Below are 26,609 nucleotides of genomic sequence, written 5' to 3'. Positions count from 1 at the left end.
TGGGTCATTTGGTCCAGAAACTGACATCCCCAGCTGTCTGTGACCATGCATAGAGCCCCAAATCAACAGTCCATCACCTGGAGAGGTTTCTGGACTCTAAATCCCTGGGACCAGTGATGCCTGTGGTTTTTGCTGATCCCGAGTAGCTGAGTTTACTTTGTGCTTTCAGCTGAGCAAAATGTTCTGGTGATTCTACTTCTTCTAGTTGATTCTTCGGAGTCAGAGAAATTCACAATCAGTCTCTGACAACAGTACAGGAACCTTTCGTTAGAAAATCCGAGAGTCACTGATGACATCAACTCGAAAGTGCTGTTTATTGTATTACCCATTATGAATCAGCCATCTCCTGATTTATCTTTTACGGTTTTCTATGTTTTGAATTGACATCACTTCTTAGAATAAAATGCAGCACTTGCATCTAAAATATACTTTATTTTTCTTGAGACACGTCTTTCAAGCAGAAGAAAAGTAATGGGCACACAAACCTTGATCATCATCTTATAAAACAAGGCAGCATCCACATTTCAGTACTGCAGCACATGAAATAATTTCTCAATTCCTACTCTGTCATAGCTTAAATGACTTACTGATTAAAATATGAGTAACAATAATTCTGGAGCTCAATGAAGTTCTCAAGCCAAAAGGTAACAATTAACTCTACTTTTGGGACCACAGCCAACTGTAACTTCTATGGCGGTGATGAAAATAAAAAACTCTGACCAGGCGTGGTGGCTCACGACTGTAATCCCAGCACTTTGGGAGGCTGAGGCAGGTGGATCACTTGAGGTCAGGAGTTCAAGACCAGTCTGGCCAACATGGTGAAACCCTGCTTCTACTAAAAATACAAAAAAATTAGCCAGGCGTGGTGGCAGGCACCTGTAATCCCAGCTACTTGGGAGGCAGAAGAATTGCTTGAACCTGGGAGGTGGAGGTTGCAGTGAGCTGAGATCGCGCCACTGCACTCCTCCAGCCTGGGCAACAGAGTGAGACACGGTTTCAAAAAAAAAAAAAAGAAAAGAAAAAACAAAACTCAAAACTCTTTCTTTGTTAGACTTGATGTCAAGATCAGTGGGATCAAGGAAAAATTAAGTCTAGGGGATTCAAGCATATTGAACCCATGATCTATAAATTGTAAATACCAAGGATCTCTTAAAATAAAGACCTTTCTCATGATAAAGGCACAACCCAATAATATAGTTAGGGTTCATCGGCATTTCTCCTCTTCAACTTGATCCAGATGCCATTACTTGGACGAAGAATCAACTGGCCTTCTAGACCAAGTTCTTCTCTTTTCTGGTTGGATTCTATCCAAAAGTGCCTCAGGATGCATGAAAGAATGGTCTTTTCTTCCATCACAGCAAACTTTTGACCTTCAAATTAATGTAGATACCATCACTTTAGTTATAGATTTACCCCAAATATGAGAAAAAAGAGGTCCTATCATAGGAAGCAAGCCATTTTACATTTCCACAGTAGGCAGAAGGAGAATCAGAATGGCTTGGGACACTTGTTAAAAATGAAGTCTTGAGTTTCCCTCCCTGATCCCACCTTGCGTATCTATAGCTGGGGAGGACCAGGGAATCTGTACTCCAGCTGATCCAGATAAATCCTGAGCTCATTCAAGCTTGAGACTCACTACTCTAGATTATGTCTTAGTGGGTCTTAAAGCTTCAGATTCACCTGTTTCATTCTGGCCTCATTTTACCAATGTCTGCATTTACATAAATGACAAAATGCTAGAGATACTAAAACCAAAAGGGTTTATAATGCAGGGTGGTGATGTGCATTCATTTTGCTTAAGTACTTTAGCTGGCCATATGGCAAGCATTTTCTGTTTTGATTTGCAAAATGAAATTCTTAAAAGCAATAAACACAAAAAGTAGGTTAACCATAAGTAATCATAAATAAAGTTTTTACCACAATAAGTTGTATTCTACTGTAATTAAAACTCTACAACATTTTGAAACTCTACCATGAAACTAATTATGTTTTATGTTATGGGTAACTGTGTCTCTCTCCAAATTCTAAGCTCCCCCCCGTACCTTAGAATATGACTGGAGACAGGTAATCGAAAGAGGTCAGTAAGTATAAGCGAAGTAATTGGGGTAGGCCCTAGTGTAGTCTGACTGGAGAAACGATCAGAACACAGACCCACACAGAAGAAAGACTAAGTGAAGACATGAGGAGAAAATGGCATCTACAAGCCACGGAGAGAGGCCTCAGGAGAAACCAGCCCTGCCAACACCTTGATCTTGAACTTGCAGCCTTCAGAACTGTGAGAAGACAAATTTCTGCTGTTTAAGCCACCCAGTCTGTGGTATTTTGCTATGGAAGCCCATGCAGGCTAATATACTAATATACCTTTTGACTGTAATATTTTAAAACTACAAAGCACAGTGAGGGAAAAAAGAAACCAGCTATTTTTTTAAGGCTGTTGCATATGGGCAATGTCACATCACATCTCAAAGAAATCACTGTGAGAAACCCACCATCAATTGGGCCTGAAAGGTCAAACCAATTCAGATGGATACAAACCTATACAGTTCCTGGGGCCAGCAGAGAAGGGCACGTAGGCATATGGATGGCGCCCTTGTGCATTCTCGGGGAAGAATCGCTCAGGCTGGAACTCCTCGGGGTTGGGGAAGTATCTCGGATCTCTGTGCAATGCATAGGGAATGATGACGGCTTCAGTGCCTTTCAGAACTCTGTAACCCGCTGTCAAGAAGTAGTCAATATGTTATGAGACCAGAGCAAGACAGACATTAGAAAGTTTCCCTCTCCCTTCTACTTAAGGTATAGCATACTTACCCACTTCACAATCTTCACTAACACTACGGGCAAATAAAGGAACAGAAGGAAAAAGGCGAAGGGTCTCCTTAATAACACATTCCAGATACCGAAGTTTCTTCAGGTCTTCTACGGTAGAGGGACGGTCAGACTTCCCTGATGAAAGCAAGTAAATAAGATGACCCGAAAGAGCAGTGGGGGCCAGGGGTGCGGATATCGAAAAAGAACAGGTGGATCAAGGCATGGGATGCTAAATACCCATCAAAGAAGAACACGTGGATCAAGGTACTGAATGCTAAATACCCATCAAATACCCATTGAAGAAGAACACGTGGATCAAGGTACTGGATGCTAAATACCCATCAAATACCCATCAAAGAAGAACACGTGGATCAAGGCAGGGGATGCTAAATACCCACAGCTAAAGCAGAATTTCTAACATTATGCATAATCAAAATAAAATGGACAATATGCCAAATAAAATAAACAGACACTAAAGGTCACATATTGTACGAATCCATGTATAGGAAGTACTCGGAATAGGTAAATCCATAGAGACAGAAAGTAAATCAGAGGCTGCCAGGGCCAGGGGAAGGAGGAATCAAGAGGGACTGCTTAATCCTACCAGGTTTCCTTTCAAGGTGCTGAAAATGTTCTGGAATTAGGTAGACGTAACTATCGTACGACATGGTGAAGGTACTAAATGCTGCTGAAATGTACATTTTAAAATGGTAGATTTTACATTATGTGACATTTACCTCATAAAAAATAACATAAGGAATTAATACTTGCAACTCACTACACAAAGAACAGTTGCTCAATTTTTTTTTTTCTTTTTTTTTTTTTTTTTTTTTGGAGACAGAGTCTCGCTCTGTTGCCCAGGCTGGAGTGCAGTGGTGCGATCTCTACTCACTGCAAGCTCCGCCCCCCCGGGGTTCACGCCATTCTCCTGCCTCAGCCTCCCGCGTAGCTGGGACTACAGGCACCCGCCACCATGCCTGGCTAATTTTTTTGTATTTTTAATAGAGACGGGGTTTCACTGTGTTAGCCAGGATGGTCTCGATCTCCTGACCTCGTGATTCGCCCACCTCAGCCTCCCAAAGTGCTGGGATTACAGGTGTGAGCCACCATGCCCAGCCTAGTTGCTCAAAAATTTTAGAACTATGATTGGGGGTAGAAGAAAAAGTGAGGCACAATAAGCAGAAAACATGAGAAGCACAGAGCAAAGATTCTAGTAATGATGACTGTGTCACTCATTCTGCAGGACCAAAAAGCTCTGTGAAACTGGTAATGAGCTAAACATTGTAGGGGATACAAAAGATTGGAGTCTATTCCAACAGAACTTGTGAGCTTTTGGAAGACCAAATTTATCCACTCAAGGCAATCTAAGCAAAACTAAAATCAGTGTTAAAAAGATAAAATGATGACAAAAATGTTGTGAAAAGTGTTAGATGGTGTCCATTCTGCAAAATAAAAGCTTGCCTCTTAATATGAAATTCCAGTCCTGGGACAATCTGCACACAAAACTGCTTTTCCATCCTCACCTCCCAGTGAATGAGAGACGAGTTCTCACGGTCTCTCCCGCTCCACTATTGCCCTCCACACCAGAAACCTTTCCACTTCTGTGCCGTTGCTCATCTGCTTCCTCTCTTTCTAGAACGCCTTCTCTCTCCAGCTTTATTCCTTTAGTTTCTCACTATAAAACTGCATCAGATACCACTTGTTGCTTGGCTAACTCAACTTTATTCCTTTTCACCTTGCAGCTATTGGGGGCCATGTGACACGTGATTTTTAAAAAGGACAAAATCGATGGAAGCCCCTTTGTGGCAGGCTGATAATGGCCCCAAAATATCAGGTCTTAATCCCTGCAATCTGTAAATGTTACCCTATTTGGAAAAAGAGAACTCTTGGCAGATTTGATTAAATTAAAGATCTTACAGTGGGTAGATTATCCAGGTGGGCCCTGAACGCCAGCACAAGTATGTCACAAGTATGCTTGCAAGAGAGACACACAAGCACACACACATGCACATACACACCACACACGTATGCACGCGCATGCACACACACACACCCAGAGAAAAGAGAAGGTGATGCAGAGACTGGCAGAGATGGCAGCGATGCGGCTGTCAGCCAAGAAATGCTGGCGGCCACTGGAAGCTGAAGAGGCGAGGAATGGATATTTTCCCAGTGGGGCACAGCCCTGCCCACATGGTGATGTGGGCTCAATGACACCGATCTTTGACTCGGGTGTCCAGAACTGTGAGGGAACAGAAGTCGCTGCTGTGAACCTCCCCGTCTGTGGATTTGTCACAGCAGCAGCCACAGGATACCAACACACCCGGTACCCCCACCTCCCCTGTCTTCCTGCCTTGAAGATGAACGTGATGCTTGGAACGCCAATCTTGAGGACAAAAGCCAAGCTGGTAGGGATGGCACGGAGCAAAAGGGCAAGTCTGGGACCCTGGACATCCTACTGTCAGGACTTTTCCTCCGGGTTGCTTGCTGTATAATAGAAATGTATCTCCTGGTAGCTTAATCCACCTTTTCTCTCCTTTGTGGTGAGAGGCAATCCGTGAAACAGCTTTCCTGTACCCTTCTGAATAGTTTCACCAGCTCCTCCTTTCTCCCAAATAGCACCTTCTTCACTCAAATGCACAACCCATGACTCAAAGCTTCTGTTTCGCCTGGGAAGCAGTGAGACCCCTGAGGACAGCAGCATGCATCAGTGCACCCCAGCATCTAACCTTGAGGACGGCAGCACGCATCGGTGCACCCCAGCATCCGGCCCAGTAGTCACTTGCCAGGCGACTGGCAGAGGCCTGTGAGTGAATGGGCGAGGCCTTGCAAAGGGGATGGTACTGGAAAGGATCCCGCGGGGGAGCCTTCCTGCTCATTGCACTGTTTACAACACAGTGACATCTCTGCAGGGGACTTAGTACCACAATATAACCAGTGAAGGGGCCAAACATACCAAACACGTCATCCAATTCATGATCCACTTTTTTCTGGACTTCTGGGTTAGAACCCAACAGGTATAAGGACCAGTTTATTGCAGCTGCAGTTGTGTCGTGCCCCTACAAATGGAGAAAACAATAGCTTAAAAAGCAGAGTTATGCTGCGATGATTAGGAGTGACCAGAAACCTCTTTCGAATTGTCTCTGGATTTGATGACTGCACTGTGACTGCAGGACATAAGAAATGAATTCTGTGCAGCACCTTGCCTCGGTGATAAACAAAGAAAACAAGCCCTGAAAAGCGGAGGTTCATGCTTAGAGATGGCAGTTCCATGCCGCACGGTGTTGCACGCTGGTGGGACATGCCTGTGCTGTGTTAATAAAGGTGGCGTTCCATGGGCACTAGGTGAGCTGGGCCTTTGTGAATAGAACGAAGTCTGATTTTCACCAGCCTGCTTGTCAGGGCTGTACTTCTCTGCCTTCCCCCATCTGTCAGGTGGGCCTCACCTGTTGATGACAGGCACCGGGGGTAGAGGTGTGGTTCTAAGTCATATCCTCTGCATTAAAAATTGACAACCTCATTTCATACTTGCTGAGTTTTAGGCAAAATACTAAGCACTTTGCAGAAACTGAATTAATCTGCACAAAAACTCCATGAAAGACTCATTACTGTTATTTACAATTCAGAGATTAAAAACTGAGGCCAAAGATGTGGTTAAATAACTTCTCCTGTGCTAAAAAGCTTAGTGGGAGGCAGAGGCAGAAACTGAGCCTGCGGCGTGTCTGATGACAAAGCCAGCTGGGCCCACGCCATTCCCTCCACATCCTGTGCAGTAAGGACGCTCCACCTCCACCTCTTAACGCCAGCGTAACGTCTCCACCGCCACCTCTTACCCCAGCGTAACGTCTCCACCGCCACCTCTTACCCCAGCGTAACGTCTCCACCGCCACCTCTTAACGCCAGCGTATCGTCTCCACCGCCACCTCTTACGCCAGCGTATCGTCTCCACCGCCACCTCTTACGCCCGCGTAACGTCTCCACCGCCACCTCTTACGCCCGCGTAACGTCTCCACCGCCACCTCTTACGCCCGCGTAACGTCTCCACCGCCACCTCTTACGCCAGCGTAACGTCTCCAGCGCCACCTCTTACGCCAGCGTAACGTCTCCAGCGCCACCTCTTACGCCAGCGTAACGTCTCCACCGCCACCTCTTACGCTAGTGTAACGTCTCGCGCAACCTTCTTCCCCACCCATTTGATATTTCAGGCCGTGACCTCTTATCTACCTCCTCATATCCCTAGCACATTTCCATGTGCAAAAGTGGTGAGTTCTTCAGAAAAAAAAATATCTGGAAAATCAGTAACAGTAATCTACCTCTCTGAGTGAAACTTTGAGGACAAAAAGAAAAATTATTTCCTCTATAAAAGATCTCACTTTTACATTTTTCCTATGTGGCACAAGTGATTTTGTAATATTTCATTCTCTGTGCAGAAATATTCAAAGTACTTGTTTTATAAAACAGCTCCTAAAATGAATTTCTTGGGGCTTATTCTGCAGTCCTTAAAAGACACAGCCTACAGGTCCTGAGGTCGGCGCCTCTGCATTTTCCTGGCACTTGCCGTTACAAAACCTACTCGGAACTCCAGATGAGCTCTGGCCCGTTGTGCTCAGTTGTCTACTAAGTACGGAAGGAAGCGTTCTGGCTAAACAATTTTAATAGCTTTCCTTGAATTTATGAGCGGAAGCCTGATCCAAATGAATAAGAGGAGTCTGCCGAACTTCCGATTTCATTTGGTCTGCCATCCGCAGAAAGCATGATAAGGCAAACGTAAAGCGCCGAGGCACACAGGTGGAGCAGGGGAGGACGCCCACTTTTAGCTCACAGCTGGAACCTGGGCAGTTACAGCCTGCACCGGCCTGTGGAAGAGGCCACAGTATCACACTCACACCTGGCATGCCTCCCTTTCAATGCAAAGAAGAAAAGAATTAGAATGTCAAGGAATGTTACAGTTGGAAGAAAAATCGTTAGTCTGGTTCTGGTTGTTTACGTGAGATTGAGAGGTTCCTGGTAGGAGATGGATGTGTGTGTGCACGTGTGTATGGGGGTGTGCACATATATCAATGTGTGTGCGTGGATATGTACATGTATTTATGTGTGCATTTGTGCTTATGTACACGAGTGTATATAGCTGTGTGCTTTTGTGTGTGCATGTGTGTATATATGTGCATCTATGTATGTGTATGTGTATATGCACATGTGTGTATGTAGGTGTGTACATGTTTTTGTAAGTGTGATTTTTGCATAAATGTACATGAATGTGTGCCTCTGTGGGGGGTGGTGTGTGCATGTGGGTATATATGTCTGTGCATGTGTGTGTATGTGCATGAGTATCTGGGTGTGTGTGTATATTTGTGTGTGTATGCACGTGTGTGTGCATGTGGATATACACGTTTGTGTATGTGTGTGCATGTATGTGCATGAGTGTAGGTGTGTGCATGTGTTTGTGTATATGTGAATGTATGTGGGTATATACATGTGTCTGTGCATGTGTATGTGCATGAGCATATGTGTGTGTGTGTGTAGGTGTGTGCGTGTGTGTTTGTGAATGGGTTTACATGAGTGTATGCACGTGTGTGTGTGTGTGTGTGTGTACATGGGCAAGGTGAAGATGTGAGATCTCTCTACTCCAACATCAAATAATAACACCCGGTATGTGCTGCATACTTATGGGCCAATCACGATTCTCAGAGCACCTTTACTAATCTAATAATCATAACTATTCATGAGGTTTGTGCTATTAAAATAAGAATATTCAGGCCCGAACCGCTAGGTGAGGTGCTTGAGGTCGTGGCTCCAGCATGTTAGCTGGGATTTGGTCTTAGAGCCCACACACTTAGCGCCTCTCTACTTTTCAGCTAATTTAGATGTCCATCTTCTGCTTAAGATTTATTTTCAGTAAAGTTTCCTGCTTAAAAAAGTTTAAAACCACCAATGTAGTCCATCTCTCGCTTTACACATAGGAAAATTGTGACAGAACTCTGGAATGACCAGAACTGTCTTATTTGGCTAATCAGCACAGAGCCTGAACTGGGACTCGGATCGAAAGACCCTTCACACAGCCTTCTTCTACCGTGTCGTGGAGCCTCACCCCAGAGTGCAGGAGCACTGGCACTGCCGGCAGAGGCTGCCGCAGAGCAGCTCACACGTGGGTGGCAGGCAGAGCCATTAAAAACTCAGATGCCTTTCACTCTGCTCCATGTGGAAGATATTACTACATGGCTTCTAAAAACCATGTTTTATTTATTTTGCAATCCACATATAGAGAAGGTCCCTCTTTGTAGTATTTAATATTTAGGCTATCTTCGTAAAAAGTACTTCACATATATATGTATAAATTTGAGATCAGAGATCTCTTTAGAATCATGAACTGGCTGATTCTCTGTTGGAGGGCTCTTACTGTCCTTTTTAGGTAGAGCAGCTCATGGCAGTAGCTAAGTGCCCATCTGCTGGAACCTCAGAAAGGAGGTGGTGAGGAAGTGGACTTGCGCGTCTGGAAGGTTAGAAGGAAGCCTGAAGCCATGTGGAGAACCGAGAGCAATCTCTGGCTGCTCTTCTGCTTGGGAAAACTGACAAATCTTAGGTTTTCTTGAGGAAAAACAAATGTGTCTACTGCTGTGCCCAGCACTAGTCAAAATCGTTTTCTGAAGAAGGAAGTTGAGCTGGTACTTAATCATTTTCTTAAATTTTGTAATTTCTACTTAAAATATAATGAATCTTCCTTAGTTATAGTAAACTACTTTAAAATTTGATTAAGTTTTTAAAAATAATGCTAAAGATTCTAACAATAACTGAAATTTGTTTAATGATATCGGAACATAACAATATACAATACCTCAAACATGAAGGTGTCAACTTCTTCTCGAATATCTTCATGACTTAGCCTGTTCCCTTCGTCATCAGTCACACTTAAAAGCAAGTCAAGAAAGGCCCTGCGTTTATTTTTGGAGAGAGCGGAGCCCCTGCCATCACCTCTACAGTCTTCATCTGCGTTCATTTCATTGGCCCGTTCAGCGATGACCTGTATGATTTGAATGATAATCACATGCTTCTGTTTGGACTTGGATGCACCCTAGTAACACATTTTCTTATAAAATATGCTAGTTTCTTTCATTTATTTTTCTAAGCCTTTCTAGTTCAACATTTCAACAATATAGGCTCTTGTGAAAGTACAGTAAGCCTCATTAATATTTCAGGGATTATCTGGTGAAACTTTTAAAAACAAATTTAATGTCACGCAAATTCCTAATTTTCACGTGCTATTTTTGCAGTCTTTCCAACACAAGAATAGAATCCTAGTCTACTAGATAGTACCCTAGAGATTTGATCACGCTAACGAGAAAAAGGTTAAGTGGTAGAGTGAATGCAATCATTATACAATAGTCTAATTACAGACTTAATTACATGTTGTAGGAGAGAAAAGAAACAGCAAGTAGATTAGTGAATTTACCCTCTATGCTTGCAATTCCTGCTGCCTGAAATGCTTTCCTCAGAGGCCTGCATGGCTGCCCCCTCCCTTCTTCCAGATCTCTGCTCACTGTCACAGGATCAGAGAGACCTCCCTCATCCCTGCCACCCCTGTCCCTAGGACTGCGACGCTTCCTAACACTGCTTATTTTTCTCCATTTCCTTTTCCACCTGACATTATGTGATACTTCTATTATACTTATTATTATATGTGATGATTATACTTGTTATTTAGCATCTTTCTCTTCCAACTCAAACTCGGCCATGCTTGTGCATTTCTTTTTTCATTGATGCATTTCCAACCTCTAGAGCACTGCTTGGCATTTAACAAATACTCACTAGATATTTCTTGGATGGATAAAAGAATGAAGGCCAATACACTTAATTTGGTTGTACATTTCAACCTTCTTTTCCTACCAAGTAATTGACCAAACCTGCTACTAAGTGGCCTGAATAGATTCTAAGCAATTTGAGGGCAAAACACCATGTCTTTTTTTATTCTTGGTGGAATTCCTAGAGCCCAGGCCTTAGTAGGCAATTCTCAACGTTTATTCAACGAATAAAATTGTCCATTCAGTCTGGAATTCATTTAATTATTGCTATTAAATATTAATGCACAAAATTTAAGGAAAAATATAATTATGAAATATAACCTGCTGGCTATTCTCCTATAACCAGGTGATCACACTCCACTGTGGCCAGCTCAGCCAACATCGCATTCATGGAACATCTACTGATTTATTCATCATTTGCTCTCTTGGGGGTAGGATGTACTTCACCACAGGGACGTAATTCCAATAAATTTTAACCAAAATTTACAGCAAAGAAAGGACATATTTAAACAGGCACTTTTTTCAATACACTGAAATTATAATTTGATGTATATTTTCAATTAAATCTTGCTTTTTCAAAACACATTATTAACACAAAGATTGACATCCTATATTCAAAACAACATCACTATCTTCTGGTTATTTTTGAATTGGAAATAGAATACTAATATCTAGTTAATTTTAATGTTTTCCATGTTAAGATACTAACATCAATGCCCTCTGCCTTTGAAAATGACTGCCGAATCCAAACATTTTCCAGAAAACTCCTATGCACAGATCTTTGTTCCTTTATTCTTTTACACAGCACCCTGTTTGTTAATAAGTGTTCATAGCTCATATCACATGTTGTAATTATGTGCTGATAGATCACCTCTCCTACTAGAATAACTTCCTTTCAGGTACGGACCATATACACGTCCTACTCATTACTACATTTCCGACATTTGGTATGGTGGTTAGCACTTAGCGAGTACTTAATATTTGTTGACTACATAATTTAAGTATACATTTTTATACTTAAGTATAATACATAATTTAAGTTTTTTTTATACTAAAACTTTTTTTCTATTATTATTCAACTTTTATTTTCTGAGACATAGGCTCCATAGTCCTACACCGGGTATGTTAACAAAACATCAACATCTTGGACTTACCAAAAGTTCTGGAAATGAACGGTGGGAACGGCTGCACAACGTTGTGAACGCACTTAATACCACCAAACTGTACAGTTAAAATGGTTATAAAGGGAAATTTTATGTTACGTCTATTTTACCACAATTTTAGAAGTCAGGGACTTACATTGTTGGTAAAAGTATGTAGGATCTTAAGGCTCTTTTTGTGTTCCCATCCTTCTTTAAACATACGGTAACAGAGATCAAGCCAAAGCCAGGGCATCTTTATTCTTTGAAATATCATCTCACTCATTCTATAAATGGGATAAAAATACATCAGCTGTTGTATGAGAAATGTGTGTTTCTTGAGCACTTCTTTGGTGCCTGGCCTTGATGAAGGCCATCGTGGCAATGACGATGATTGTCTTAGAGGCTCCTAAGAGTTCCATGTTTTATGCTCAACAGTGAAGACATGGGCTATTAAACATTCCATGAAGCCTCAGAAAATAATGGGTTCTTTAAAGGAATGAAGAATTCATTATAAAACATCCTTACTAGATAGCCATTTGGTCTCTGCTTGTGTTTCTCCAGGGCGAGTTTCCCACTCTGCCTAGGGCCTCTGCACCAGGGGTTGAGATGAAATCGGCCTCCTTTTAAGGTCAATCATTGGTTTGACCACTCCTCTGGAGTGACAGAAGACAACTGGCTGCCCTCTTCTACAAGCGAGGGCTCTCTAAGTACCCATCTGTCACTTGGCTGTCCCAGCACCTCCCTTTCATGTCCAGTCACAGAGCAGAAAGACCCCTATGTGATCTCCTGCAGGACCAGCTTAGGTGCCGGTTCTTCAGAAAGACCTTTCCTGGCCTCTCACTCTGTAGGACACTTTCTTGTTTTGCTCTCTGATATCAATTTGATCTTTTCTTCCTGAGCAATTATTACAATTCATGAATTTCTTTGTCCGATGCCTGCCTCCTGTGTTATTCTGTTTTGTGTACTACTACGAAACCAGTCAGTACCCTGTGCAGTGATTGGAAGATCACAGATGCTTAATAAATATTGGTTAAAATGAAGTGAAATGAGCAGGAGACTTAAATATACTCAGCTCAATGCACTTCTCTGTACTTCATCAAGTCCTTGCCCTGCCTCTTAACAGGTGAATAATTTCAAGCAATTTTAGAGTAAAATTGACTGTTTCGATGACTAAAACAATACCTACTTCGTGCAGAAAATATGGGAAGAATAACAACAAAAGGAAAGCACAAGAATGAGAAACACATACACGAGACAATGAGAACCACTGCTAACATTTTGTTATAGTATCTGCTAGTGTTTTTCTATGAATAATTTTTAAATATAACAATTATCATGGTACAGAAAACTGTTTATATCTTTCTTTTCTCAGCATCATAATGTAAGCATCATTATGTACAATATAATGTAATCTCAATGTTAGAGAATAATCATTTTAAATTACTGCATAATCTAGATGTGCCATAATTTACATAACCTTTACTGCTTAAACACATGCTAACATGATGAGGTTAACTTCTAGTTTAATGTTTAATTTTGAAACCATAAAAAGATACAACACAGAAATTGTTAGCAATAATTTTTAAAGCCTAAATCAATAATAATTTTTAAAAATAACTGAAAGGACTCCATTTACCTATAAACTGCACGGACATACTCGGAATCATCATTACTTTGAGCACCAATATTCTTCCCCATAGCTGTTTCTATAAAATACGGGTGAGAAGCAACCATTCAATTCACGCACGTTCGTTATCTCGTGTTTATTTTGCAGCGGCAGACACTAAAGACGTACATCCTGCTTTGTCCTTGTATATTTCAGAATTCTTCTTCCTCCCTTTACCCTCTTCTCTTGTACGGTCCACTTCTACTCCCTGTTCCTGTTCTTCCCTCCCTTCGCCTCCCTGGGCAGTTGCTCCGTGCCTGCCCCACTCACAGCCCTGGGCATGGCTGCTGCTCCTCAGAAGTCCAACGCGGCAGTAGAACCGCGCTAAAGAGCCCGTCACCCGTTCCCGTCCCCCCATTTGCCTTCCCGGTGGAGTGTGATTTCCTATTTGGGCCATTTTCTCTTTATGCCATAAATTTAGAAACAGATCGATGAGACTCACCACAGATGATATCTAAGGCACAAAGAGTGATGTAAAAAAAGCAGTTAAATGCTTCTTGGTTAACGTGTTTTTCCAGTTTCTTAACCAATATATTTGCTTGTTCATTCATGATATCTAAGAAATCTTCCAGAATGGTAAAATGGAAAGTGGGCGTTAACATCTTTCTCCTGGAGCGCCATTTGTTTCCAGTACTAGAAATAAAATATGTGGTTACAAAAAATATATATACAGAAGAGAGAGAAAGAGAAAAGTAACATCCAAAATGAGGAAAGCATAAATATAGCAAGTCAACAAAATTCTCCTGAAACAGCTTCATCTACAGGTTCTCAAATGCTTTTGGCAGAATGGCAAAGATATACACATATCTATAAAATATTCATCTATAGTTACAAAATATGACTATTTTGGACATTGTTCTATAATATTAATGTTTAAAATAGCATTCATAAAATTGAAAAATTTAAGAATTTTTCTCAATTTCTTAGTTCCGAGTTTCTAATAATAAATTTGTTTCTCCTTCCATCAATACTTCGGTCCTCAGATGATCCTCAGGCTCCGTGGTTCCACCTTGATCTCTCCCCTCTCCAGTTCTCCAAAGTCCCTACTAGGCTCCTGCCTTGCTCTGTGGGGCCCTCTCTCAGAGGATGGAGCCTTGTTTCTAGATACCAGCTCACTGTACTTTTCTGGGGCTGACCATCTTTTTTATTGGATTTTCAAGATTTCCCTGCTCCAGACACTCCTTTGCTTTACTGTGTCCTCCATCCCGTCCACTCCCATCCATCAGGACCTCCTGAGTCTTCCTGAACACTGGCGACAGTCGCTATTGAATACCAAGGCTGAAGATAACTGTTCACCTGGACTGTTGGCCTCTTGGCGGGCAAAGGCCAGCTGCCAGCTGGACCTTCCTTTCCAGCTTTTCTCCTCCTTTCTGAGAGCACAGTCCTGCTACAGAAAAAGCTACCCTATGTTAATTCTTGAAATAACAAGTTGCACGTAGAAGTAACCATTTCTATAGACAGCTTTACGAAGGTGCGCTGGCGTACCTTGTAAGAAGTCCTAGGCCAAGCCATGGTTCCAAAAACTTGTACATAGAGGATTTGTCAATTTGCTTTGAACTAGTTAAAATTACCTTAGGAAGAGAAAAACATACTTTAGAGACATACAGACATCAAACAACCTTCCTGTAATTAAAGGAATACTGGCTAGAATACAGCTAGTTTTTAGGACACTCACAACATTTATTTTCTCCGTGGTTCATTTTCAGTCCTGTGCCTCAAAGACATTCAATTAGAGTTTTGAACATAAAACTGGCATTCAGTTTTGGGGACTCAATGGAGTTGGGGGAAAGAAAGATGTCCCAGATGATTCTCTGGTTCCCGCCATAAACCAGGAACCAAGTGGAGTTATTTAATGGGGGGAGGGGGACAGTGAGGTGGGGAGGAGGCGAATCTGGAGGGTGAGCGCATCTGGGGAGATGGAAATCATGGGTGTCTTTTCAGGTGATGTTAACTTTGAGGCATTCAGGTGCTGTGGTCTGAAAGCAAATGAGACAGCCAATATAAGGCCTGAGCTGGAGATGCCTGTTTTGCGTGTCCCCAGCATAGAGGCAGCGATGGAAGCCGTGAGTATGATCGGATCACCCAGAGTCCACGTGAAGTGGGAGGAGGGATGGGGTCTAGGGCTGAGCACAGGGTGCTCACCAGGCTTCGTGCTCAAGTCCCCTACTCTGGACAGATCTCCATCTGCATCCACCACACCAACTTCTATTAACACTAGGCCAACAGCGGCAGAAATCCTGTCTGCCCTTCTCGCTGTCTTCTCTGAGCCAGGATTCTGGAGAAGCATGAGAAACTCCAGCATTTTCACCATAATTAGAAAGACATGTCCTGGCACTACTTCCTAGGAAATTCGGTCTTTAATTTTGGTCAATGAAGAGCAGCTCTGTTTGCCCCATCTTTATTTCCTGACCCAAATCCTTTTCTCACCATACTACAAGATAATTTCCCCAGACCTTTCAACAAGTAAAAGGACTACAACTTTTTGGAGGACTAATTTCAATAGCATGGGTTTGTAATATTTATCCCATAAATATCAAATTTGCATTGTCGTTTAACTTTGGACTAAGTTTATCATTGATATGAGACCCTGAGCAACTTGAGGGAAACATATTTTATTAGTCATATATTTTTGAAGTCTTAAAATAGTGTCTGGTGGATAACAAGTGCTCGCCTTGCAGAATAATTTATTTATGTTTCTAAAAAACGAGATCCTTTCAAAAAAAGAATAAATATAACGGGACCTGATAGCAGTTGTGCACTTATATCTGGAGAATGTTAATCTCCCAGGATTCAGGCAAACCTGGAAAGCATTAAATTGCACCTATATAGTCTAAAATACTTAATGGAATGTTTTTTGCACTGAAATGGTTGAAATATAAGGACACATTATATTGATTCTGATGAGATTCTTACACTGTCAGATACACAGTACAATACTGATCATATTCACACGTACCCACCTCCACATTTTCTGCATTATAAAGGGCCACCATGGGCACTGGCCCGACCCAGAGCTTCAGCAGTGGCATGTGGCGGTATTCCTCTGTGTACTTAATGATCTGCTGAAAAAATTCTGGGGAAAAACATCAAATTTTAAATTCAATCAAGATGAGAAAGTTGTGACCAGTATTGGACAAATGTTTGTTTTCTCATTTTGATAAATGTACTAATTCTGTAATGTGTTACTGTTAGAGGAAACCAGGTAGAGAGCATGTGTGAACTGTCTGTAATATTCCAACTTTTCTGTAAGTCTAAAGTTTTTTTCAAAATAGTATTTGCCACAGCAAATAAACACATATAATGCATGTTAGCTATTAGAGAATAATAATTGTTAGGTTTTGATGTCCCAGAACAGGCATTCTTTCTAACGACTGCCCAATATCACAAAGCTAGTAAACAGTGGAACCTGGCTTGTACCGAGACTCCAGGACTTCACCATACACTATGCTGCTTCCAAATGTCTCTCACATGAAGCATTTGTCAAAATTGCTATGAACGGAGCTGGGTGAAATCATCAGTGTCAATCATCCTGTGTCATGCAAATATACTGCCTGCCCTGGTCTGGTCTGACAGAGGGGACAGGGAGGTCTCCATCTGTGGTTCTAAGGCAGCAGGGCCAACAGCTGGGAGTAGCCGGGGAAGGCAGACATGAAGCCAGTTGGAAGCCAACTGCAATCTTCAAGGTGAAATGGCTGAGGCCAGCGTTTGGACATTAGCCACAAAATGAAAGGCAACACCTCTTGTATGTGAAAGACAAGATTCTTGAGAACAGCGAGTGTATCTTAGAATATTCTGATATCCCCAACTTTGTTGAGGTCAACACTGGGCACAAAACAGGGCCTTAATAAATGCTTGATTGACAACTAAAGAACTTACTCTAACCAACTTCCAGACAGTGATCTAGAAACTTTGCATGCAATAAATGTAATCCTTAAAGTAACTCTGTAATATAGTCACTTTAACAAGTAAAGGAGAAAAAAACCCTATAAGTTAAAGAGTTTTAAATAATTTCTCAAACAACTTGGATATTATAGTGTTGGAAATTGAACAGTGGTTTTCCTGATGCCAAAATCCAGAATTTGTTGGTGGAATAAAAAGTCCCTTTGTAAAAGACAGTATTCGCCATTGTCTTCACTCTCAAAGTGACTGCAAGGAGAATTACTTTAAATAGTCCAATCAGCTCACAGGTTGTTTTGAAACAGGTCTTTATTCACTAGAGATTTTAATTACTGGAATCCCCAAAAGAATATGATGAGACTTCAGTATGTTACTTTCCAGGGGTAAGGGATAGGGGGAAATCTATATTTTTGTACAATTTATTTTTTAATACCATAAAGCCTTAGGACAAAAGGGGTGGTTAGCTCTGCTTTTAGAATTAACTGAGATGATTTTTACCAATGTGATTTTCATATCTGTGTTGGATTACTTGTTACATCACTCATGATGATATTTGGTTGGCAAAGAGTTCGCTTGATTTTTTTCTGTCAAAGTATTTTTAATATTTTGGTAAACACTCTTCCATGAGGCCTCATCTTGTGAAGTTGAAATGACATCATTATTTTTATTAGAGAAAACAAGTGAAAATGAGAAAGAGTCCTTCAAGCTTTGTAGTTAGTTAATGCTCAACCTGTAAAATGATTACTAACAAATAATCCCAGAGGAAACTGGATTCTGGTCTGGGCCAATTTCAAAATATGCCATTTTGGGCAAATCTTTTCAGTTCTGGGTACCTCAATTTAATCCCTGATGAAAATAAAACGCTGAGATCAAGTTCGCCCTCCCTGACGGGGGGTTGTAAATACCAGGTACTTCTGAGAGCTTTCTAACTTAACGTGATTTTTTTCCATCAATAAAATGTCTATCTCTGTTTTAAAACATGATTTTAACTAAAAAATTCACTCTTTAATAAACAAGGCGTTTGAAACCCTCCAAAGAAGTCTGCCTGAAGGCCCTGCCATCTCTTAATTGTTATTATGTAACCTCCTTTAAAGGGCTAAAATATGAAGTTGTCAAGAGGGAACTGAAGTAGCAGTCAAGTCTTGTGATGCTGGGAGGAAGCCTCCAATTAATCTCTAGTCTCTTATTTTCCAAAGTGGCAGCCAGAGGAGGGCGGCTCTAAGCGTTAAGGTGTTGGCCAGTTTAAAACCGCTTTGTGCTCCCAGGGAGCTTCTGTTGCTAAGGCTTCCCAAGCCAAGGCAGGAGGAAAAGGCAGGGCTTTGAGAGCTGAGCAGCGGTGAGGTGGGAAAAGACCGAGGGCAGCGGTTTGGAAATACCGCATCTGGTGCTACACACAAAGAAAATGCTCACTTTGGGATGGGGCACTAGCAGTGTCGGCGGGTGCCAAGGGGCAACGAATAGAACTGGGAGTGCATTCTCCAAAGGGTGACAGGCTCCTCTCTCCTGCGGCCAGCGCCACAAGCAGCGGGTTCCTGGCCGATCGGAGGGTGGGGATGGGGTTGTGGACCCCGTTACGCTCCAGGAGGGGCGCCGGCCCTTACCTCGCCCGTCCCGCTTCATCAGCAGCGCGTGGCCCACCAGTGGGTAGGCGCGGGCCACCGTGGGGATGGGCCGCATCTGCTGCCATTTCCGCGCGTAGTTCGCCACCCTCTGCAGCAGGCTCAGGACCAGACTGGCGCCGGCCAGGGACAGGGCACTCGCCGCGCCCCAGAGCAGCAGCTTCTGCCACACAAGCCCCAGCCAGAGCCCCGCCATCGCCCTGGCTGGCGGCCGCGGGGTCCACTCTGGGCAAGTGCGGGCCCGCGGGGGCGTGGTGCGAGGCGGTGCCGGCCGCACACCGCCCCCTTCCCCGCACGGACCTGGCGCGCTCCCCGCTGCGGGGTCGCCAGGTCCCCGGAACGACGTTTTCCGCCTGGGCGGCGGCCAGGGAGGGCGCCACGGGGCTGTTCCTGCGCCCGGCCCAGCCTACGCAGCACCGCGGCCTCCAGGCTCCGCGCCAGCCGAAAGCGAAAGACCGGAAAACGGTTTCCGGGTCCCAGGGCGTAGTGATTGCACGGGAGGCCCGGAGGCTGGGCCGGGAGGAGGCCGGCGACACTTCCCGCCGCCTCGGGGTGGGGGGTCGGGGGCGTCGGAACAGTCACCGCGGCAGCCCGGCGGGGCTGGTCTGCGGGTCCTGCGAGGCCGCTCTGACGTGCGGTATTCCGCGGGCGGGCAGCCTGCTCTGAAGCGGAAAGGAGGGCGCATCCGGCTCGGAGCCCAGCTCTGCCGCGCGGCGCTCGCTCCCTGCGCGACCTGCAGCCCGGGAGGCGGAACGCATTCTGGCTCCCGCGGGGTCACACGGAGCAGCGGGCGCTGTAATCCAGGGAGGCCTTGGGGACACAACCTTAGAGAAGTCACCTACCGGTGTGTGTCCGCTGGCGCACGGGGACACTGGGAGCGAAATGAGGTGGTTGTGAGCCAGGTATTTTCCGAAATACTCACCAGGCACCAGACCGAGGAAGCTGGAGCCCCGGAGAGCACGGAGAGGCGGGTGGGAGAGGAAGGCGAGCGAGGCTGCTCAGCGGGTGCCGGGAGACCGCAACCGCCGGGGACTCGCAGAAGAGCCAAGACCAGCCACCCAGCCCGGGAAGGGAGGGAAGGACCGCGACAGGGTGCCCCATTTCAGCCTGGGGAGACGCGTGTCCTGGCCGCCAGTCTCTCTTCCTGGCAGAGGGCCCCAGTGCTGACCCCCAGCCCCTTTTCCACGCTCGATGCTTCTTACAAAGTGGCCGGGCGAGGAGTGTCGCTCCCCGAGAGGCCAGGCCCTTACTAAAGTGCCAGGAAGATGAAATTGATGTCCTGGATGCCCGCTTTGCTTAATTACTAATTACGTTCGTTTGCTCGAAGCCACTGCATAGGTTGCCCACAGCCACCTGCAGGGCCTCTTTAGTGCAGGAAAAAAACATGCTTAAGGCTTTTCTCTATTTGAATTTAAGTCATCTGCATGTGCTGACGTGAAATAGTAAGTGAACAAAACAAGTCCTGTAAAGTAATGCCTTGTTTGGGAGAAAAGGTTTCTTTCTCTAGGGCTCCACTAATGTCTGCAAGTAAAAATACTGATCAGCTCTATGGAGTGGGAATGAAGATGGGGAACTTAACGCTTTTTATTTCATTCACGTCAACATTGTTTAATCACTTTAACACTTTAAAAAATAAATATGTTCAGTATCTTTAAGCAAGTCTCATGGGCTTTAGTTTCCTCCTCTCTAAAGGGTTGAGGCTGAACTATAATAAGGTTAATTACAGCTATACAAGTAAACAATTTGTCTACATCACACAGGGGATTCCAAAAAAGGGGGAGGAAGGAAGGGGAGTAATGGTTGAAAAACTGTGTATTGGGTACTGTTCCCTATTCAGGTGAGGGGATCAATAGAAACTCAAACCTCAGCGTCAGGCAAATTTAACAAACCTGCACATGTGCTCCTGAATCTAAAATTAGAAAGAAAAAGGGTTTGTCTGTATCAGTCTCTGCTAACCTCTGTGGACAAAACAAGGCGGGTAACATACAACCTCTCCCCTCTAGAAGCAGAGAAGGGAGATTGCTCTGGGCAGCAGTGAGTCTCGGCCAGGGCAGAAATGGTCAGAAATGCTGCAGAGCCAGGCGGGATAAAATGAGCTCAAGGGGCAGCGAGGTGCCCCTGCCTGAGCAGGGTCCCACGCAGTGATAGATGCAGCATGAGGTGGGTGGGCAGGGTGGAGCCAGCTTAAAGAGACCTGGACTGCCAGGCTTAGACACTTTATTTTGAAGGCAATCTGTGGATGAAGAACAAAATTAAAGCCTTGTCCCTTTGTTCCCTTAGCCATCTTTCTTATGCTTTCTTTGTTACCAGATAGGGCCTTTCTCATACTACCCTGGAATACTGAAATTTCAGACTAAACCAGTCAGGTGGCTGGGAGTGCAAGAAATCCTTGGCAAGACGCTTCTCCCCGGAAAGCCTCCTGACAGCAGAGTACACAGTGTCACACCTTAGAATGTCCACCATGAAATGTAATGGTGCTCAGTGTAGCAGATGATTGCAAGGCCAATGTGAAGGCAATCCACCCACAACATTTATAACTCTGCGGGTTGTTAGCTTCATGAGCTATGCAGCTGAGTAGGAAGGCATCTCCTGACTTTCCCTCCTCAAGATCCAGTCTCTATGATGCCCTTCCCACTTGAAAGAGCTTTCTTTAGTCAAGGTCTTTCTTTGATACCCTCTCCCCCTAGAAATCAGTGCTTTTGAAAGTCATGGCCAGAATATGTTATAAACAACAGAATGGTTTTATAAATGTTAATACTTTGATTTCCCAAATTTTCTGTCACTTGGAATGATTCTTAATACAAAAAAATTTACATTATAAAAATAAATTCATAGCTCTGTATAGAACTACATTATCTGCAAACTCTACTTACACACATCAAATCATAAAGGGTAGCAGGAAATTGTTATGAAATTTTGAATCACAAGTACCAGGATCAAATAAAGTATACAACACTCAAACGTCCAGTTTCGTGGACAAACACCATCACTTCCATGTAACCACAACCCAGATCACGCAGTACAACATGAAATCATCCAGCATGCACTCCTACATATCTGGCTTCTTAACACTGAGTTGAGATGAATTTGAAAAACAAGTTAGATAACTTATACCAAGAAATATCAAGACTTATAATATTAATTAAAATCATGTAATTGGCACACAAATGGAAAACAGCAATAGAACAGATCATATGTATGTGTACAATCACCTGATTTATGACAATCTATATTGACTATATTGCCATGTGTAATATTTTCCCTTTTCACAGCTGTATATTATTCCATTGTTGGAATATATTATAATTTATCATTCATTTTACTGCCAATGGATGTTTCAGTTATTTCCAGTTTTCCTATGTTGTGAAGAATTTTGTATGATCACTGTTGTAGATATCTTTTGATACACATATGTACATATTTCTCCTTCCTGTAAATATGCCCAGGAATGGAATTGCTAGGTCATAAGGCATGCATACATTTAGACTTAGTACTTCTTGCCAGTTTTCCAAATTTGTACCAATTTACACACTCATGAGCAATCTCTGATAGTTCCAGTGGCTCCATACACTTGCTAATGTTAGGTATTGTCTTTTTTTTTTTTTTTTCGCAAAGCCATTCAGTTGGGTCTTGTAGTAAAACTGCACTGAGTATTTATTTATGTATTTATTTATTTATTTATTTATTTATTTATTTGAGACATGATCTCACTCTCTCACCCAGACTGTAGTGCAGTGGCATGATCTCAGCTCACTGCAGCCTCAACGTCCCGGGCTCAAGCAATCCTCCCGCTTCAGCCCTCTGAGTAGCAGGGACTACAGGTGCATGCCACCACACCAGGCTAATTTTTGTATTTGTAGCAGAGATAGGGTTTCGCCATGTTGCCTAGGCTGAGCATTGAAATTTTAGTATGAATTTTCCCACTGACCTAGGATGGTGAGCATCATTTCAAAAGATTATTGGCCATTTCAGAGAGTGCCTATTAAATCATTTTCCATGTTTAACCTTGTAATTGTCTGGATTTTTAGTGAAGGTAGGAATTATAAATAATGAGCAATTATTATATAATAAATTATATATGAATACAAATCCTTTGCCAGCTATGTATTACAAGTTCCTTCCTCTCTGTAGTTTGCCTTATCACCCTCTTAATGATGTTGTCATAGTTCATTTTGTGCTCCTATAACCAAATATCATAGACCGGTAGGGTTCTGGAGGCTGGGAAGTCCAAGACAGAGGAGCCACATTTGATGAGGGCCTTCTGCTGCATCATCCCATGGCAGAAGGTGAAAGGCACAAGAGTAAATGAGAGAGAGCAAGAAGAAGGGGGCTGAATTCATCCTTTAATTAGGAACCCACTCCCACGATAGTAGCATTAATCCATTTGTGAGGGCAGAGCCCTCATGGCCTAATCACCTCTTAATGGTCCCATCTCTCACCACTGTTGCATTGGGGATTAGTTTCCAACACATGAACTTTGGGGGACACAGTCAAACCACTGCTGATGTATTTGAATGAATAAGAATGTTTTAAAGTTTAATGAAGTCCAGTTTATTTATCTTTTTCATTATGGTTAATGTTTTATGCATCTTGTTTAGAAAGTCTTTGGCTACCACAAGCTAAAACAGATATTCTCTCTTATATTAACCTTCTAAAAGCTTCATAATCTTCCCTTTCTAATTTAGATTCAAGAACTTGCATCTGTAATGTATTTGTGTATGTATGTGGTAGTGGAGTTCAACACCCTTCTAAATAAAAATATGAATATTCAATGGATTCAATACAATTTAATGAAAAGACCGTCTTTTAATCAATGCACGGAATGTCACCTTGTCATAAATCAGGGGATTGTACACATGCATATGATCTGTTCTGTTCTATTGCTATTTGTCCATTTGTGTGCCAATAACAGATGATTTTAATTAATAATTTTATAAATCTTGATATTTCTTGATATAAGTTGTTTTTCAAATTCATCAAGACTATCTTGCTATTTTGGGTGCTTTGTATTTCCCTATAAATTTTAGAATAATATCAACACACACACACACACACACACATTCCCTGATGGTATTTTAATTGTGATTGAATTAAATATAAAAATCAATTTGAAGAGAACTGACATCTTTATAATACCTGCACTGAGTCTTCCAATCCATGAACATGATATATCACTTCATTTATTTAGGTCTTCGTTAATTTCTCCCAGAAACATTTTCTAGATCTCTTTGACAAAGCCTTACCTACTATAAAGGATTTTGTGTGCCGATTTGGTTATGGGGCCAGGTTATGTGGTCAAACACCAATCTGGATATTGCTGTCAAGGTATTTTTAAGAAGTGGTTAACATTTAAATCAGCAGACTTAGGGTAAAGCAGATTGCCCTCCAGAATGTGAGTGGGCCTCGTCCAACTAGTGAAGACCTCAAGAATAAAGACTGAGGTTTTGGCCAGGCTCAGTGGCTCATGCCTGTAATCCCAGCATTTTGGGAGGCTGAAGTGGGTGGATCAGCTGAGGTCAGGAGTTGAAGACTAGCCTGGCCAACATGGTGAAACCCCATCTCTACTAAAAATACAAAATTGGCCGAGTGTGGTGGCACATGCCTGTAATCCCAGCTACTTGGGAGGCTGAAGCAGGAGAATCGTTTGAACCCAGGAGGCGGAAGTTGCAGTGAGCCAAGATTGCGCCATTGCACACCAATCTGGGTGACAAGAGCAAAACTCTGTCTGAAAAAAAAAAAAAAAAAAAAAAAAGACTGAGGTTTTTTGAAGAAGAAAGAATCTGGCCTCAAGATGGCAACACAGAGACCCTACCACAATTTCCAGCCTACTTGCCTTGTCCTGTAGATTTCAGACTCAACACTGAACTCTTACCTGAATTTCCAGCCTTCCAGCTTGCCTTACTGATTTCAAACTTGCCAGCTCCCTTTTCCCTTAAAAGAAATAACTCTCGAAAACCGAGGTTCCAAGATGGCCAAATAGGAATGGCTCCAGTCTACAGCTCCCAGCGTGAGCGACACAGAAGACGGGCATTTCCAACTGAGCTTTGAAGAAAGTAGTGCTTCTCCCAGTACGGAGGTTGAGATCTGAGAACAGACAGACTGCCTCCTCAGGATATGAACAGACACTTCTCAAAAGAAGATATTTATGCAGCCAAAAGACACATGAAAAAATGCTCATCATCACTGGCCACCAGAGCAATGCAAATCAAAACCACAATGAGACACCATCTCACACCAGTTAGAATGGTGATCATTAAAAAGTCAGGAAACAACAGGTGCTGGAGAGGATGTGGAGAAATAGGAAACACTTTTACACTGTTGGTGGGACTGTAAACTAGTTCAACCATTGTGGAAGACAGTGTGGTGATTCCTCAAGGATCTAGAACTAGAAATACCATTTGACCCAGCCATCCCATTACTGGGTATACACCCAAAGGATTATAAATCATGCTGCTATAAAGACACATGCACACGTATGTTTACTGTGGCACTACTCACAATAGCAAAGACTTGGAACCAACCCAAATGTCCATCAATGATAGACTGGATTAAGACAATGTGGCACATATACACCATGGAATACTATGCAGCCATAAAAAAGGATGATTTCATGTCTTTTGTAGGGACATGGATGAAGCTGGAAACGATCATTCTGAGCAAACTATCACAAGGACAGAAACCAAAACACCACATGTTCTCACTCATAGGTGGGAATTGAACAATAAGAACACTTGGACACAGGATGGGGAACATCACACACCAGGGCCTGTCATGGGGTGGGGGGAGGGGGGAGGGATAGCATTAGGAGATATACCTAATGTAAATGACGAGTTAATGGGTGCAGCACACCAACGTGGTACATGTATACATATGTAACAAACCTGCACGTTGTGCACATGTACCCTAGAACTTAGTATAATAATAATAAAATAAAATACACTCAAATCAAAAAAAGAAAAACTCTCCCTCCATATATACATTAGATTATAATACATAATCTAATATCTCCTAATAATTCTGTTGCTCTGAAGAACTCTAATATACTCATTTTCATTAAATTTATTCCTAGGTATTTGATTTTTGAGGCTATTATATTGTATTTTTATAAATTGTATTATCTAATTGTTGTTAGTATATAGAAATGCACATAATTTTTATATTGACTGTTTTCAATGATGTTGCTGAAATCGTATTTTTAAGTGTGTAATTATTTTGGATTTTCTATGTACACAATCATGTTTTCTGTGAAAAACCAAATTGTTTCTTTCTTCCTAATTCTTAAGACCCTTTAATAATTTAATCTTGCTCTGCTGGGGTGTAAAATATATTCTGTATCATGAATAACAGTGGCGGTAGCTGACACTTCGTATTATCTGATCTCAGGAAGTATAGCTTCTTGAATAAGTAAAATCAGAATAAAATTACCACTAAGTATGCAGTTTGTGGTTGTTTTTTTCCCCTAGATACCCATGAAGAGATAACAGTGATATTCTTATCTTCCTGGTTGACTAAGAATTTTTATGATGGATTTTTTTCAAAGACATTTTCTTCGTCTGTTGAGAAGATCCCATGCTTGTTTCCTTACATCATTTGTTGCATTGAATGATTTTCACACGGTACATCAAACTTGCATTCCTGAAATAAATTTAATTTGGATGGTATGTATTATCTATTTCATATATTA

General features: G+C 42.5%; 2 protein-coding genes across 2 annotated transcripts; one reads left to right on the top strand and one right to left on the bottom strand.

The window, feature by feature from the left end:
* Nucleotides 1-412: 412 nt before the first annotated feature.
* CYP4V2 (cytochrome P450 family 4 subfamily V member 2) lies at nt 413-19,511 on the bottom strand. The gene is made up of 11 exons (XM_055276656.2): nt 18,908-19,511; nt 16,370-16,482; nt 14,895-14,980; nt 13,852-14,042; nt 13,380-13,449; nt 11,901-12,027; nt 9,638-9,823; nt 5,762-5,864; nt 2,809-2,943; nt 2,536-2,715; nt 413-1,370 (listed from the first exon to the last, which is right to left on the bottom strand). The coding sequence occupies exons 1-11, from the start codon at nt 19,119-19,121 to the stop codon at nt 1,198-1,200; spliced, it is 1,578 nt and encodes a 525-aa protein (XP_055132631.1). The 5' UTR covers nt 19,122-19,511; the 3' UTR covers nt 413-1,197.
* On the top strand, nt 19,450-20,178 carry LOC129480190 (uncharacterized; the record flags this gene model as incomplete). Its single annotated transcript, XM_055273927.2, has 1 exon — nt 19,450-20,178. A coding segment is annotated over one exon (729 nt), but the record flags the coding sequence as incomplete, so codon positions are not given.
* Between the last annotated feature and the right edge of the window lie 6,431 nt (nt 20,179-26,609).

This window comes from Symphalangus syndactylus, chromosome 4 (assembly GCF_028878055.3).
Source record: "Symphalangus syndactylus isolate Jambi chromosome 4, NHGRI_mSymSyn1-v2.1_pri, whole genome shotgun sequence".
NCBI classification, from domain to species: Eukaryota; Metazoa; Chordata; class Mammalia; order Primates; family Hylobatidae; genus Symphalangus; species Symphalangus syndactylus.
This window is presented reverse-complemented; position numbering and strand designations above follow the sequence as displayed.